At 35.3% G+C, this 15,102-nt stretch overlaps 1 protein-coding gene across 1 annotated transcript in view; it reads left to right on the forward strand.

The window, feature by feature from the left end:
* LOC111050429 overlaps nt 1–15,102 on the forward strand; it is a 394,882-nt gene that overhangs the window by 203,296 nt on the left and 176,484 nt on the right. Inside the window, exon 9 of the mRNA XM_039430156.1 lies at nt 1,936–4,146. Coding sequence (XP_039286090.1) covers nt 1,936–4,146 — 2,211 coding nt within the window. The remainder of the gene's footprint in view (nt 1–1,935; nt 4,147–15,102) is intronic.

Genomic DNA, 15,102 nt, shown 5'->3' on the forward strand with positions numbered 1-15,102 from the left:
ATACCAGCATTCTATAATAATTATAGCTTCTAAGCCGCTCTCCTGGTGACAAATTATTTTGTCGGAGAAGGCTTAGTTGTTGAAATTGTGCTAGGCCCTGAGGTCTGCCGATTTGAATCTTATCAATAATGTGATCCTAATTCTAGTGGTTTGAGGGTCTTGGAAGAAAGAACATAGATATGCGGTTGACAGACTGCTCTTATAATAATGAAAATAATATCGGAAATATTACAAAAGACATCTTCACATGAATAATCAAATAATGAATCTGTCTTCAAGAGACCAACACAACATGTCTTTAAGAGACCAAATTTACGGGGGCATCTGCTATTGTAGTGGGGGTTATCAAGTACTCATCTAAGATCTGTCGTCATCGAGTCCGGTGTCAAAATGGTGATCGATGAGGGTGAAGGGTGATGGCCTCCAGGCATCGGGCTAGTGGCGTCAGATCGAAGATCGTCTTTCAGCCCCGCACGGCAAGGTCAGATGTCCGATATCACCAGCCATCTCGGTCGGCTAATTCGTCAGCCCTCGTTCGACAGCAAGGCATATTTACAGCTCAATCCTTGAATGAGTATTCGAGAATACACAAACACAAAAAAAACCTGCAACACAAGTCACAACTACTTAATAATGCTAGAATAAATAACATAATTAATATTGTATTCAATTAATGATTTCTTATGAAATCATCTAATGAATACAATACATACAATTTACATTAAAAATAAAAATTTCAAAGTGTTCTCTTAGAATTTATTTATATTAAATAAGCTGATGAGTTAAATATGGTAGAATATAAAATCCGTTTACTAAATCTGGATTATAAAATAATTAATTAATCCATTAAACAATAAGAGAAAACGAAAAACTGTAGAATGAGGGGTTGTTGAATGATACATACAAGAAATATTAACATGAAAAAACAATACAACAATACTATAGAATATTCATTACTCACCCTTTAATGGGTTTCCGACTGTTACTAATCCATATAGTATAGCCTAAAATAAGTATATACTGCAGCAGTCAACCGCTCTGAATGGAATTGAATTACGCCATTAATAAGTTAATGAAAAGATACGGTATGCGATTTCAAAACTGATGGGATATATGATTCCCAATAATTATTTATAACTTTAGTCTCCAGGAGAGAACGAAAAACTGTCTGGAAAATCAGGCCAATAAATAACTTAGTTCAGAAAAGTAATGTCTGTACTCTACAAAATCTAAAGGCGGTCTCCCGTCGACCGAATCAGGCTCAAAAATAGGTATCAGGCTTAGCAATGACGCCAATAAAATGTTACCAAGTTACAAAGGACGTGGTGGGGACGACAATAATTTCCCTCAATAGAACGAGAAAGGAATACAACTAACAAGGACAGAATACAGCAAAATTCCCTGAATCAATGTTGAAGACTCAGCAATAGAATGGATGTTCAACTGATTTTTTATGATGATTTAGCGTCTGCAACAATTCTAAGTACTCGAGGAAAACGTTGGAAAACAATAGAGGAAATATTAGAATTTAATTACATAATGTGCTGAATTACATCATGAAGCTACTCCAATACCGTGAGAATCGCAAGTTAATCCAGCACTATATAAAAAATTATCTTGGAGAAGTTATAATTTTGAAAAAAAAATTCGGCACACTCCATAGCTCTTCTTTATCTATATTTATAAAAATGAAAACTATTAAAACAGCTTCATATTTCTCCTACAAGAATTATTTGACCGTATGTTTTATTAGTAGTTTTTTTTTAATTCTAATAGGATCCCAATGAAATCTATTGTCAAATTATCCTTTTAAAACCAATACTGTGTAATACCAACTCTGTAAATACTATTTTTCTTTCTTCAGCATGCTATCAATCTATTTTCTTTCTCAATCTTCATTTCAATCTTTAATTTATTTTTCTGTATCTTTTTCAGTTCAAGCTGTGGCTCGCTTTCGACTGCAGTGTTGGGACCAATCATAGTTGGGCCAAGCATTTCGGTCGACGACTGGGTGCCAGCTCGACCGCCCAAAAAACCCCACCTGAGGGCCGCCTATGGGGGCGCGCCTCCAAACCCACCCTCGCCCGATCTACCCCCTCCCTCACCACCTCCTGTCGACGAGGAAGCCGAGGTGTTTATCTCGGATGAACCACTACCCCCACCCCCATCCGAGGATCAGTTCGAATGGCTCGTGAAACCACATCAACAGAAACAGAACCACAATGCCCCACCACATCAGACCACCACACGATCTCAACTCGATACATCACAACATCACAAACATCCGCCTCCCGGATTTGTTGATGGTAGGAGAAGCAGCAGCACACATCCACAAGAAGTAACGCAAGACAGTAAAGTAGCAACCATTAGTCAAGAAGTATTACGGAATGATGCAATCAGGTACAGCAATAATACTCCACATTTGTTGGACACGGGGAGACCATCCCTCAATACATCATTCATCGACAAGAGTAAATCAAATTCCTCTCAAGACAGTTCTTCGAGACTTGAGTACGGTAAACTCGGCACTCAAATGATCAACTCTGCTTTGATGAATTCATCGTATGCTGATAAAAATAAATCAAATTTTGGTCAAGATAGTTCAAGAAATGAGCTCAGTAGTTCTCAAGGAAGGCATAAACACAGTTCTCAGGTTGTAATCACTGAAAGATCAGCGCTGAACCCATCATACGTTGAGAGTGGTAGAAGTAATGCACACAGCAAGAGTCCTCAGTTTGATAAGAGCAAATCGAATGCAAGTCAGGAAAGCTTCAGGAATGAGTATGGCAAACACAACAGTAGTTCCCAAATGTTGAATTTGGAGAGGTCATCTTTGAATTCATCGTATTTCGATAGTAGTAAGGCTAATGTGAGTCAGGAAAGTTCAAGAAGTGATTATAACAAACACAATAGTAGTGCTCAGCTGGTACATTCAGAAAGAGTGGCTGCAATGAATTCAATGTCAACAAGTAATAAAAGATCTCCCAACACTTACTATGAGAATCAAATTGATATGCTGAGGCAATCATTACAACAGAGTCTTCCAGTAATGGCAGAACCACAGACTAGGGTTGACAATGAAGAAAATTGCCATCATCGGTTGGAGAACCATGATCATTCTGTGGATAATCAACGGTTAGATAACCAGAACCTGCGTTTGGATAACCAAGAGAGTCAGAATAATCAACACAGAATCAACGCCGGTTCAGACAATCAAGTCCACCATCAAGAAGCACCCAGGAAAAATAGCCAACATGATCTGCATCATGCTCAAGTCTACAATCAAAATAGTTACTCTAGTTCGGTGGGTGGAGTGAGTTCTGCAAGTGGTAAGGAGAGGTTACGAAGCAAAGATGTGATAAATGGTGTAGAAAGTAGATTACAAGACTGTAGTAAAGTAGGAGAAGGCGTAGGTGATAGTAAATTGACTGAGGGTTTAGTTCCAGTAGTGCAGAAAACAACGTGGAAAGCGTATAGCGACCAATACCAGCCTAGGTCTTTGGATAGCAATTTGTCGGTGGACTCAAGGTATGAAACCCAAAATAGTAAACCTGGCCCACAGGCGCCTAGTGTTGCTAGTGGCCACAAATCGCCACAGAAAATTGGTGATTTCAATGCGTTGAAGGCCCGCATCCAGAACGAGGTGACCAGTAAATCGAGCAGTTACAGGAAGAATAGTTTTTCAGGAAGAAAAAACAGTGGGGGTGAACATCAACAGCAGCAATCAAGTGGGTTTGCCAGCATCAAAAATGTGTTCCAACAGTGTTCCGAAAGGAACTCGTTCAGGATCTCAACAACGGCCCAAAAGTTGCTAGTGGATGGTAAGATTGCAAACGCAGTGCAAAAGGGGACAATTTCGCCCACGCATCGATATGCGCCTGGTAGTGGACAATTGACGCCCACTTTTACGGCGGGTAGTGCACAGATTGCGCCGGGTAGTGCTCATTTTGCGCCTGGTACTGCACAGTTCCAACGAGCCAGCATAAGGAGGAGTAAAATCGAGCAGGTTCCAACGGCGACGGTGCATAGCAGTCAGCTGCAGTATGCCCGGAACCACGTGGAGCCAATGAAGAGAGATAGCGACGAGAGACGGTCCAACCTACCACCTACACTACCGCCCCAGTGTCCACCTACCAGTCATCAAAGGTTAGTTATTTTTCCAAATTTTTAAAATCATTAATATTCTATCTATTTGTAATTGCAATTTCATCAGTTGAATGAGCTTATCGAGTAATTATAGTTTGGGATTATATACAGAGCTCACCTGCCTTGGGGGCACACTGGAAGTTTAAGAGTCAAGGCTTTTGGCGTTCGTATGTTCGGCGATAACTAATAAACGCTCTGACCTTATTAACACATAATTTATGATAATTGGTCCTTTAGAAAATATTAGTTTGTAGCCATTCTTTTATAAGTCGATTTGTCCTCGTGTATAGGAGAAAAAATGAGAATAAAAAAGAGGATATCATCCAAGATAGATCTATTTTCATCGTAAAGTATACATTATGGAATATGAAAATGTAAAATCATATGTAAGATTAAAATTTGGGTTTAAAATTATGTTTCCCCATTACCTTTGGCAGAAAGCCTGAACCACGTTGATGAAGGGAAACTGAAGACAATGATGCAAGTTTTTAAATGTTGATCATCAATTTATTATTGGCTCTGAATATTATAAAAATATCTGGCTCTGAATATTATAATATCAAATCAAGACCATATAGCCATTTCATTGTATTTTGGAGAAGGGAGGCAAACCAAACAGTTGAGAAGCAGAGCAGAGGCATGAAGGCATGATTAAAATAACTGGTATTGATTTGTATTCAATTCAAAAAGATTTAAAACCGTCTTGAAGACCTACTTGAAGTTATCTCATAACAGGAAGTTCGAATAAATACGATCAAATTCAGAACTCCCCTAACTGTAAAAATTTTAAATAGAGTTTCAGATTAATTGATAAAATTAAAATCTACTGACAACACTGTTGTAGACTACGTTCTGTGCGTTGAATGAGTTACGTTCAGCAATTGATTTCATTCTCATTTCGAAGATCTCTGATTATATGGGAGTGTATAGATTGATTGATTGAGTACTTTATTTATGTAGATTACAATATATAATGGCCTTTACACTTATATACAATAGCTTACAATACAGCAAAATTATACATGAATTTACAGAATATAAATTAAGAAAATAATTATTGAGCTGTATATGATATGAAAAAAAACAATTTGTAATAACCATAGATAAGATCGATAATATTGTTATGCATCTACATAAATTGGCGGAGCTTTGGACATATCAATGTCCATAGATGGGAGTGTATAGAATATAATGGGATGGGACGTTTTGTATATTAATCAGTTCACGAGTCATCATTAAGGAGGTTCAATATTTCACTGAAATCCCTTAGTATAACTTTTTCTACTATGAATGTGACCCTCATTTGAGTCTTAGACCTGTGCTTCGGTGAAGAATTGAAGTAGCTTATAGAACAACATACCTAAGTGTGCTCTGAACAACCAGATTGATAAGTAATGTAATTTGGATAGGTTGAATAGTTTGAAAAAATTTAAAACTCTCTGTAAAGGATTATAATTCCGACTAATCTACTATAATGGAATAATAAGGGCTATAAGCCTGTCACTCCATTTCCTATCATATTATGATTATGTGTCTTATCAATCTTTGTTAAATAAATAAATATTTCACATGGCTACAATGCAGCTATTAACCTTGAAGGATATATTTTTATCAAATCTGATCAATATAAAGGAATTCATAGAGGTATTCTCGATGAATTGCTATGAATACTATGTAACATCATCTATACACTATGAAATGTACCGTTGATATTGCAATTTACGTTGTACATGACCGAAAATCTTGCGACGTGATTCCGGTGTGTGATTGTGCGTATACTACACCATGTGAGTTATCTCAGTTGGTCACACATGTGATATGCTAACGGTGAGCATTGTGTGAATGTGCAGGCCTCTCACTGTGACAACTGATGGAAAACTGTCTCATATTGTTCAGTGATGTATTTCGCATTACATCCAGAAACTGTTGGAAATTACGTACTTCACTGCCGTGGAAGAAAATCTTGTTTTACATAATTACAGTGCAGCAGAGAACGGTTCTTGTGAAATGGAAAATTCTAGTTGAAAAATCAAAAATTTTAATAAAAAAAAACGGGTGTTGTTCGATTGAAAGTTTTAGTTTAAGAAGTGCTACTGGATTGATTGTTAAGTTGAGATCTGTGTTATAGTGCACAGTCGATATCAGTCAAACTCTGAAGAAGAAAAATAGGAAGAAGAAATAGGAAATGAAATTAATAAGAATGTCAGTTTCCACTTCGATTTGAAACCAATAAAAGAAAAATCTGGAATTGATCTTAATTTCACAGTTTTGGGTGAAAGGTGAAACCCTGCTTTTTGAACATTCAAATAGCAAAATTAACAATAAGTTGAATGGCTTCAGAATAATTATTTTTGTTAATATAACTGATCAGTCTTTCAACTCCATTGTTGAGTAGCAATGCCATCTTCACTCTTCTGATAGATGCAATAAAATTGAATAGTTCTAAATTCCAATTAAATTATACAACCTAGAAAGTCTATGAACGTTAGTTTAAATAATAACTACATTAACACTTTACTTGGACACTTACAAACTGAAATTTGTAATTTGTAAGCTATATATTATGGGAAATCAACTATAACACAGCAAACAAATTGAACTTCATGTTGACTTAGAACTGAATTGAATCTATTGGGTAAAAGAGAAAATAACTAAAATATTCGAGTAAAAAGATGATCAAGGATGGAAATCAGATTCAAATATTCTGAAGATAGTCCAAATAAAGCACTTACTTTTAAAACTTAACGCACATAATATGATAAACTTTGGAAACAAATCAATAACTCCATCCCAACTAACAAACCTCTTCATCCTCGTTCAACCTAACTGATCAACCTAATGTCAACCTATCATCATTCAGGCAATAATCTTATAAAGTGAAAACTTTTATGACTCCGCTAATAACAGTTTATGATCATGATTTTGGGACATGAGTATGAAGCATCTTACATTTAGCTTCATACAGATCCTACTTTTTCGTCTACACGTTTTCATATTAATCTATTTCCACAACGTCAGCGACATTATATGCAGCATAATTTCATGCACTTGGTTAATTAGTGTCAATGGGTGTGCGACTTTTTTAAGTAGCTTGTACTTTCACGTCGATTTCCATTATTTTTAGGTGTGCTAGACCCATGGCGGATTCATAATTGAATTAAATTCTGATACCACTAGAATATTAGTCTCAACGACGATGTTAGTCTACATTCGTTCCCAACTGTCAGCAAAGACTGCATGGTAGGCCTTGATATTATTGATACGGAATTCTGCCAGTTTAAAGTGAATCCCACTATACATTTTTTCTTGAGGAAATGGAGGAGAGAAAATGAAGTCAAGTGAAAATGTCGCTACTAACGTGAAATTAATTTGAGATTTTTTACACTACTTTCCATAGCGGTAGATCACTCCAATTGAAAAAATGGTGTATGATGAAGGTCCCATTCATATCTGTGAGACTCCAAATCATAATTTTTGATCATTAATGATAATGCTTCTTGTAGCAGTTCCTGTCTCTCTAATCTTGGATTGGTGAAATCTCTGTAGCGGCTGTTGGCTGAGCTACAAAATTGATGTTGATTTTTTCTATATTGTGAATCCATGTACGAAATGTGAATGATAATTATTCAAATCAAATAAGATTTATTCGCTATTAAATACCAAAACAATGGATAAAAATCGAAACACTAAATGCACACTAAAATAAAACTAAAAAAACTTAATATACAAGACCATAAACATTGTACTAAAGAGTAAAAAAGGAACTGCTCTGGGCAAAGGACTTCTGTGGTTTTTTCAAGTATTAGTTGTAATTCTACATCATGATGAGATTAATAAATTTAAATAAATAATAGAATAATGTTGTTTTTCATAATGTAGATTCAAAGTGTTTAGACTAGAACATTGTTGGATACGGTAATGATAATAGACCATTTGCTATTTTCTATCTATTCCTATCAAATATGTAGATGTATTTTGAAAAATAATGTCAAAATCCGTTTTATAAATACTAGACCTTTCTTTATAAGTTGTAACTTGTATAATATTGCTACAACTTGTTACTTGTTTTACTTGCTACTTGTACGGTAGCTGTGAAACTAGCTATTAGTATGATAAAAAACTGTAATTCAAGAAAATCAACAAATTCAAGTCTGCGATTAATAGTATCAAGAGTTTTATATTTTCGACTCATTCAATATCAACTTGAAAATATAATAATGTTATTGTAATGAATTATAATGTAAGGTAATATTTTTGATGTTTGGAAAAGAATATTTAGATCTAATTGGAAAAATAACAAACTACTTAACAATTATTTGTTCTTCTAGACATGAAACTACAATAATAATTCACATAAAAAATAGTGCAAGAGCATTGATGTTTGGCTTGGATGTGAGTTCACAACAAAACACATAAAAATCTGCAAACTTATCATTATAATTCATTTTGTAACGGCAATAGCATCGTGATCAAAAGCCAATCTTATTGCCAAAATTCGTGATTTATTCTCTCTCTCACTGACTCTTCTCCTCCATCTTCGTCCACCTTTTAACTCTCCATCCTTCTTCATTTTTCACTCTTGAACAAGGAGAATATTATTGTAGAAGAACTGAGTTCTCAAGTTTGATGGCAGTAGGAATATTTCTATCACTTGTGAAGTTTGCTTTGGGTTTTCTTCTTTTGTGTGGAAATCTACGCCCAAATAACGGTAATACCGTACGTTTTGCATTATTACCGTACGTGCTACGGTGACGTACAGTTTGGTGCATGGAAATGTGCGTTTGTTGAGATGAGGATTAGTCTCTCACGCATTTTTCTCTCTCATGTTTCTCCTTGTTCATTTCTTTTGCACTTCGGCTTGTATTGTATTTTCCATTTGAACTTGACATCTTGATAATCGTGACATCCTTCTTCTGAGAGCCACTAGTGAGAAGTATACTTTTTTGTAGGATTTTCTCTGTTCCTTACATTGAGTTATGAATTAATCTTTCTGATGTTATTGACTGTTCATACCTTCTCTCGGATTTTTTATATCATGGTTTATTCTTAAATCTTTCAGAATTGATTCAAACTATTGATATGACTCTTTCTAAAAATTCTCAGTAGAATAATTCCTGTGAACTTAATAAATAATTGAAGAATTCCAAATACAAAAATATAGTAAATGTAAGAAGTAAACAAGCACCAATACATTACGCTGTTGTAATCAAACTCGAAACGTTTCACATCATGCATACTCGACCTTCAAGGTAGGATGAGCATGATTCAAGGTTGGACCGAATCTAATTGCGTTATCAGGTGTGAAATATAAATTTTGATTAGTTTTGCTAAGTACAGATTCTAGTGGTTTTCTGAGACTACAAAACGTAAATTTTCGTACCAACAAAAACCGGGTGCCATTATTGGTTATTTGTTATTCAATAACTATAAGCTATTATCAAATAATATTCTTCATATATCCATTTTGTACTTCCTGTATGAGAATTGGTCAGCCAGAAATAACCTTTGTGGTCTAATCGGGTCAATTTTTTTAAGTCTGAGGTTTTGATTTTAATCAGGGGTTTGTTTTTTCAGTGCTAATAACTTCATCTCATTTCCTGAATTTGCCGCAGTTTTTCATAACCAAATTATCACTGAGCAAGAATGAAACATTTGAAAACTACGCCATCGTATAAATTTTTAATTGACTAGCTCATTCTTGTTGGCTATGTTAGAATGCAAACTTCGTTTTCTCTATTTTTTCTCTTTCTAGATTGCTTTTCTCCTTCTACTTATTTCTTCTTTAAAATGTAGGAAGGCCAAGGAAGAGATGGGTACCGGAACAGGTTGATTAATAAACCTAATCCCTGAAGTGAAGATGATGATGATGATGATTATTTCTTCTTTAATTTTTATTCTCCTAAGACTGCATGTGCGTCGCAAGATTTTACCGTAGTCATGCTTAGTTCTGCAGTACTTCAGAGAACTTTTTTCTACATTCATGTCAGGTTCATGTAAAAATGTTGTCTGAAGTACTCCAGTACTGAGCATGACTACGGTACAATCTTGCGACGTAACTCAGTATCTGATTCTATTGTTTCAAGGTGATGTTTACTGCTCCAGAATCATCCTGGATTTCAGTGTTACAAAACAGTTTTTCGATTCTTCAACCATCTGAATCACCCACATTGTTTGACAAGTATGCATTACATTTTGGTCTTCACCTTGCAATGTCAGTTGGTTTAAGGCTCTACAACGTTCTGCTCTTACAGCTACTTCCTCCAGTTGCACTTATACTCTATACTCCTCACTCCATACTTCTAACAGCTCCAACTCTATATTCTATAACCAGTTGCTATTCTATAACTGTCAGTTACAACCCTGGCCATTACAGCTACATAGTTACAAGTTACAAAGTACAGCTACCATTAAAAGTCAAGCAATCATGGCTTATTGAATTCCAATACAGTATAACTTTGTTTCGAATTATGCTAGTGATTGTTTGGAGAATGTTACGCCAACCAATGTTAGGATCTATACGTGTTATTTTATGATGGTAACTGTTATTTTTGTTTGCCTTTTTATCTATCAAGGGATTCCTCCCCACGGAAAGACATCAACAATGGCTTATCTACTTATAGGTATATCATGTCTGGATATTCCTGATTCCTGTGGAATCCTCATATCTCTGGTCTGGCCTTGAAGCTCTGGGATCTGTTTCACAAAGACTTGAACTTTCTATGATACTGGATTGAAGATTCTATCACCAATCTAGAATTCATGAGTCAATTATTTAGAATCTTTGAATTGGGGGTGATCTTCATAGGCTGTGGCATTATACAATATAATGAAAAACAATCTTCAACAAGATCAATTCTCTTCTATTTTCTTTCACTTTTTTACATCATCCTCTCTGCCTTCTTCTACTTCTCCTTTTATCATTCATCAGTTCATAGACCTCTCCCTTATTCTTTTCCTCCTTCTCATTCTCTTTTTATCTTCTTTGTTCCTCTCCTCCTCCTGATCCTACTTCTCCTCCTTCCTCTTCTCTCCTCCTCACTTGGCCAACTTTCTCCTATTCCTCCTTCTTTTTCTTTTACTCTTTTTCGTTCCTCTCCTCCTCCGGCTAGTCTACCTCCTTCTCCTTTTTCTCCTCTACCTACTCCTCTTTCCTTTTCTTCGCCACCTCCTTTTCCTTCGCCTTCTCATTTTCCTCCACCTCCTCCTTCTCCTCCGCCTCCGCCTCATTTTCCTCCTCCTTCTCCTTCTTCTCTCCATCCATTGCAATCTTCTACTCAGTTGTAGAATATATCTATTACTTCGATTTTAATGCATTCCAATCCATCTAGTAGTGAAATGAGAAGCAGCATATCCTACTTCTCCTTAAACTTCCCATTACTCCTTACGTTCCCTCTCTTTTGTAAATGAAAACAGTTCAACCGCAACATTGTTTTGCATAAATGCTCTTCTCCACTCAACCCTTGCTTCAATTTCCTATTACAATAATCGTTCAGTGGTCACATCAGCAGAATGTAACTCAGAATGGTCTATAGAGTTTATTTCGTTAGTTGTCCAGAATATACCTATAGTTTGTTAGATGGCTTACAAAACCGCAAGCCTTAAACTGTGAGCACTTTCTATATCACTATATTATACACTATCCTATATCAAAGATATTTACTGTATTTAAGTACTGTAATCCCTCTGTACAGTATACAGAAGTCATTGAACAGTAACTCCAACAAAACCGAAAACAGAGAGATGAAGAAGAAAGAATGAGAAGGAAAAGAGTTGAGAGAAGAAAGGAAAACCATAATGGCATTGTACCACGAGTGAAATGATGCAGAGAAAAGTGAGTGAATGACCATTGGTGCAGTAAATCACTGTATTTATTATCATTGCCCGTTCGAAATTACCTCTGCAAGGTACACCACAAATATGCCCCATTGCAGTCAACGACCTTACAACACTTTTATTCTCTCTGGTCTCTGTTTAGAGTGAAACTGTCTTCACAAAATGATTTTCTTACTGCAAAAATTATTTCGGTTTTACAGTAGTTTCAGTGTTGTGGAAAATAAATTGAATAACACAATAAAATCATCTATTTATTGTAGTAAAACAATACAATATTTGCAGCACTTGAATTATATTAAATTAAGTTCAGCTTTAGTGTTTACAAGTTTGTGTTCCAAATTTTCTTTTATAACTCAATATTATTCGTTACAAGAAGTAAATGAGTGGAATATTTCTAATCAATTTTTATTAATTCAAGCCATCTAAATTCAAAATTTATAGTTTTCATGTTTATTTTGAAATTTATAGTTTTTTTTGGACTAAAATTTTATAAAAATTGTAGGTACGTGAAAGTCTAACCTTATCTTGGACTCCTCCTTGGTCACCTATAAATTTGAAAGAAAAATAGCAGCACAAGGACTACTTTATTTTATCTACCAATGTTATTACATTTGTGTCATTTGCATTGCAAATAAATAAATAAAAAATATGTTTTTGTGAAAGTGATGTTTTGGTAGGCATCTGTAATGGAAACAACTTGATATTGTCTAAACTACTAATTTATGAGAAAAAAATTGAGATACTATTTTCGATCATTACACCATTGTCCCAGCATTAGCAATCTTTTATCAAAGATTGATAATGGTGGAACAACCAAAACTAGTATCTCAAATTGGTCTAATAAATGAGTGGTTTCGAAAAAATCAAGTCGTGCTCATCGCAATAAAATCACTTGACTTCGTTATTTGTTGACGTGGCGAAGATTGGACAGTTAAGTCCACTCTACCACTGAACCACGGAAGCTTAACCATTATCAATAAATTGATGATGTAACAATTATAATCATTGTTCAATATTATTCCCGATTGATTGTTCTGAATTCGGTATTCTGTACTTGAAAATAAAAAATGTAACTCGAGAAATTCTCAAAATTCTTCGAGGTAACTTAGGAATTCTGTAGATTTTCAATTCTTTAGTCTGATAACTTGAGAATACTCAAAAATTCTTGTTTCTGTAAGCTGAAAGTCTAGGAATAACAGTTTCAATTTTCAAATTCGAAAATTTCATCAGCAACAGTGTTGTTGTTTACGGAAGCAACAACCTGGACATTCAGTTGTGTTGTTGTTTCCACCTGACAACGTTTTCTCCATAGAGAGATGTTGTTCAAACAAGAGTTGGGCCAAACTAACAGAGAAAGCGTAAAAATTGAATCGATTGTACCTGTGTGTTGCTGTCTCATTCATTTCATTGAAGAGCTTCTGCCATTCAAATGCATACATACACACTAGCACACACTACACACACGTACTAAATAGCAAACGTCCAATCACGGCTGCCTTCATTTCTTCTCGAAATTAACAACATGCCCTATTCCACTATCAACTACTGTACTTTATCTGGTTCTCTTGCCTCTCCTTCTTCTCCTTCTTCGTCCTTCTCTTCCTTCTCCACCTGTTTCTCCAATACCAAATCTCTTCCGTCTTTTTACTTTCCTTGCCCTATTACCATAGGTAAGGAAAGTATTGCTCTCCAAAAAAAATTAAGGTACAGTACCCTAATTTCAAGTTTTTTTATACGTTTCAAGGTCCCCTGAGCCCAAAAACATGATTTTTTGGGTGTTGGACTGTGTGTGTGTATGTATGTGTGTATGTCTGTGAACACTCCATTCCTAATAAACGATTTTAAACTTAAGGTCCTTATACCATGAAGTTCGACAGTAAGAAATTCAATAAAATTCAATTCAAGATGGCGAAAAAATGGCGGATCATTACTAAAAAACCATGTTTTTCAGGTTTTCTAAAAATCGGCTCTAACGATTTTCTTCAAATTCATACCATGGATAGCTATTTATAAGCCCTATCAACTGACATGAGTCTCATTTCTAGGAAAATTGCAGGAGCTCCGTAATATTCTTGAGAAAAATGGCGGATAATCACTAAAAAACTTTTTTTTCACGATTTTCTCGAAAACGGCTCTAACGGTTTTCTTCAAATTTATACCATGGATAGCTATTCTTAAGCCCTATCGACTGACATGAGTCTCATTTCTGGGAAAATTGCAGGAGCTCCGTAATATTCTTGAGAAAAATGGCGGATATTTACTAAAAAACCATGTTTTTCACAATTTTCTCAAAAATGACTTGACCGATTTTTTTCAAATTTATACCCTGTATAGTTATTTATCAGCTCTATTAACTGACATGAGTCTCCTTTCTGGGAAACTAGTGGGGGGTCCACCCCATCCTTGAGAAATGGACTTTGTAACCTCCTTCTCGTCCATGAGGTAGGTAGGTATAGCAGTTCATAAAAAGAACACATAGTCGAGATATATTTCATCTGTAGAACAGCTGTTTTGACGACTTTTAAAAAATATCATTGAATTTCACAATTTACACACAGGAAAAGTACTCTCAAAACAATTCTATATACACATATACAGTGGTGTGATCGTAGTTTCAAATATGTTGCTGCCAATCGTCATTATGTTATTCCCCTAAATTATTCTCTTTAAGAATTAGGCTTACAGTTCAATGAGCAAGGAAAGTTGTGTGAGTGTACCACACCAGATTTTTTTCTTCTCTTCTTCTCACTTTCTTCTCCTATCATGTACATCGATTTCTCTTATTATTTTCTACATCATCTCATCATTATAAGCCTCTTATTATTCCTCTTCTTTACCTCATATTTCCCAATTTTTCTTGTTTATTTTATTCTCAGTCTTCTGTTTTTCTACTCATACATATTTTTCCCTCACCTCTTCTCTTTATTACTTTTCCTCAATTTCTCTTCTAACTCCTACTTCTGGTTTCCTTTCTTGTCTTAACCCTCTACTCATCACTTCCATCTTCTCATCTTCCTCACATCCTCATCCTACTTCTGTTTCTAGTCTTATTTCTATGTCCTATTTCTCCACCTCCTTTTTTCGTCCTCTTCCTTTTCCTCCTTCTTCCTGTCCTCTCCCTTC

Source organism: Nilaparvata lugens, chromosome 6 (assembly GCF_014356525.2).
Source record: "Nilaparvata lugens isolate BPH chromosome 6, ASM1435652v1, whole genome shotgun sequence".
Taxonomy (NCBI): domain Eukaryota; kingdom Metazoa; phylum Arthropoda; class Insecta; order Hemiptera; family Delphacidae; genus Nilaparvata; species Nilaparvata lugens.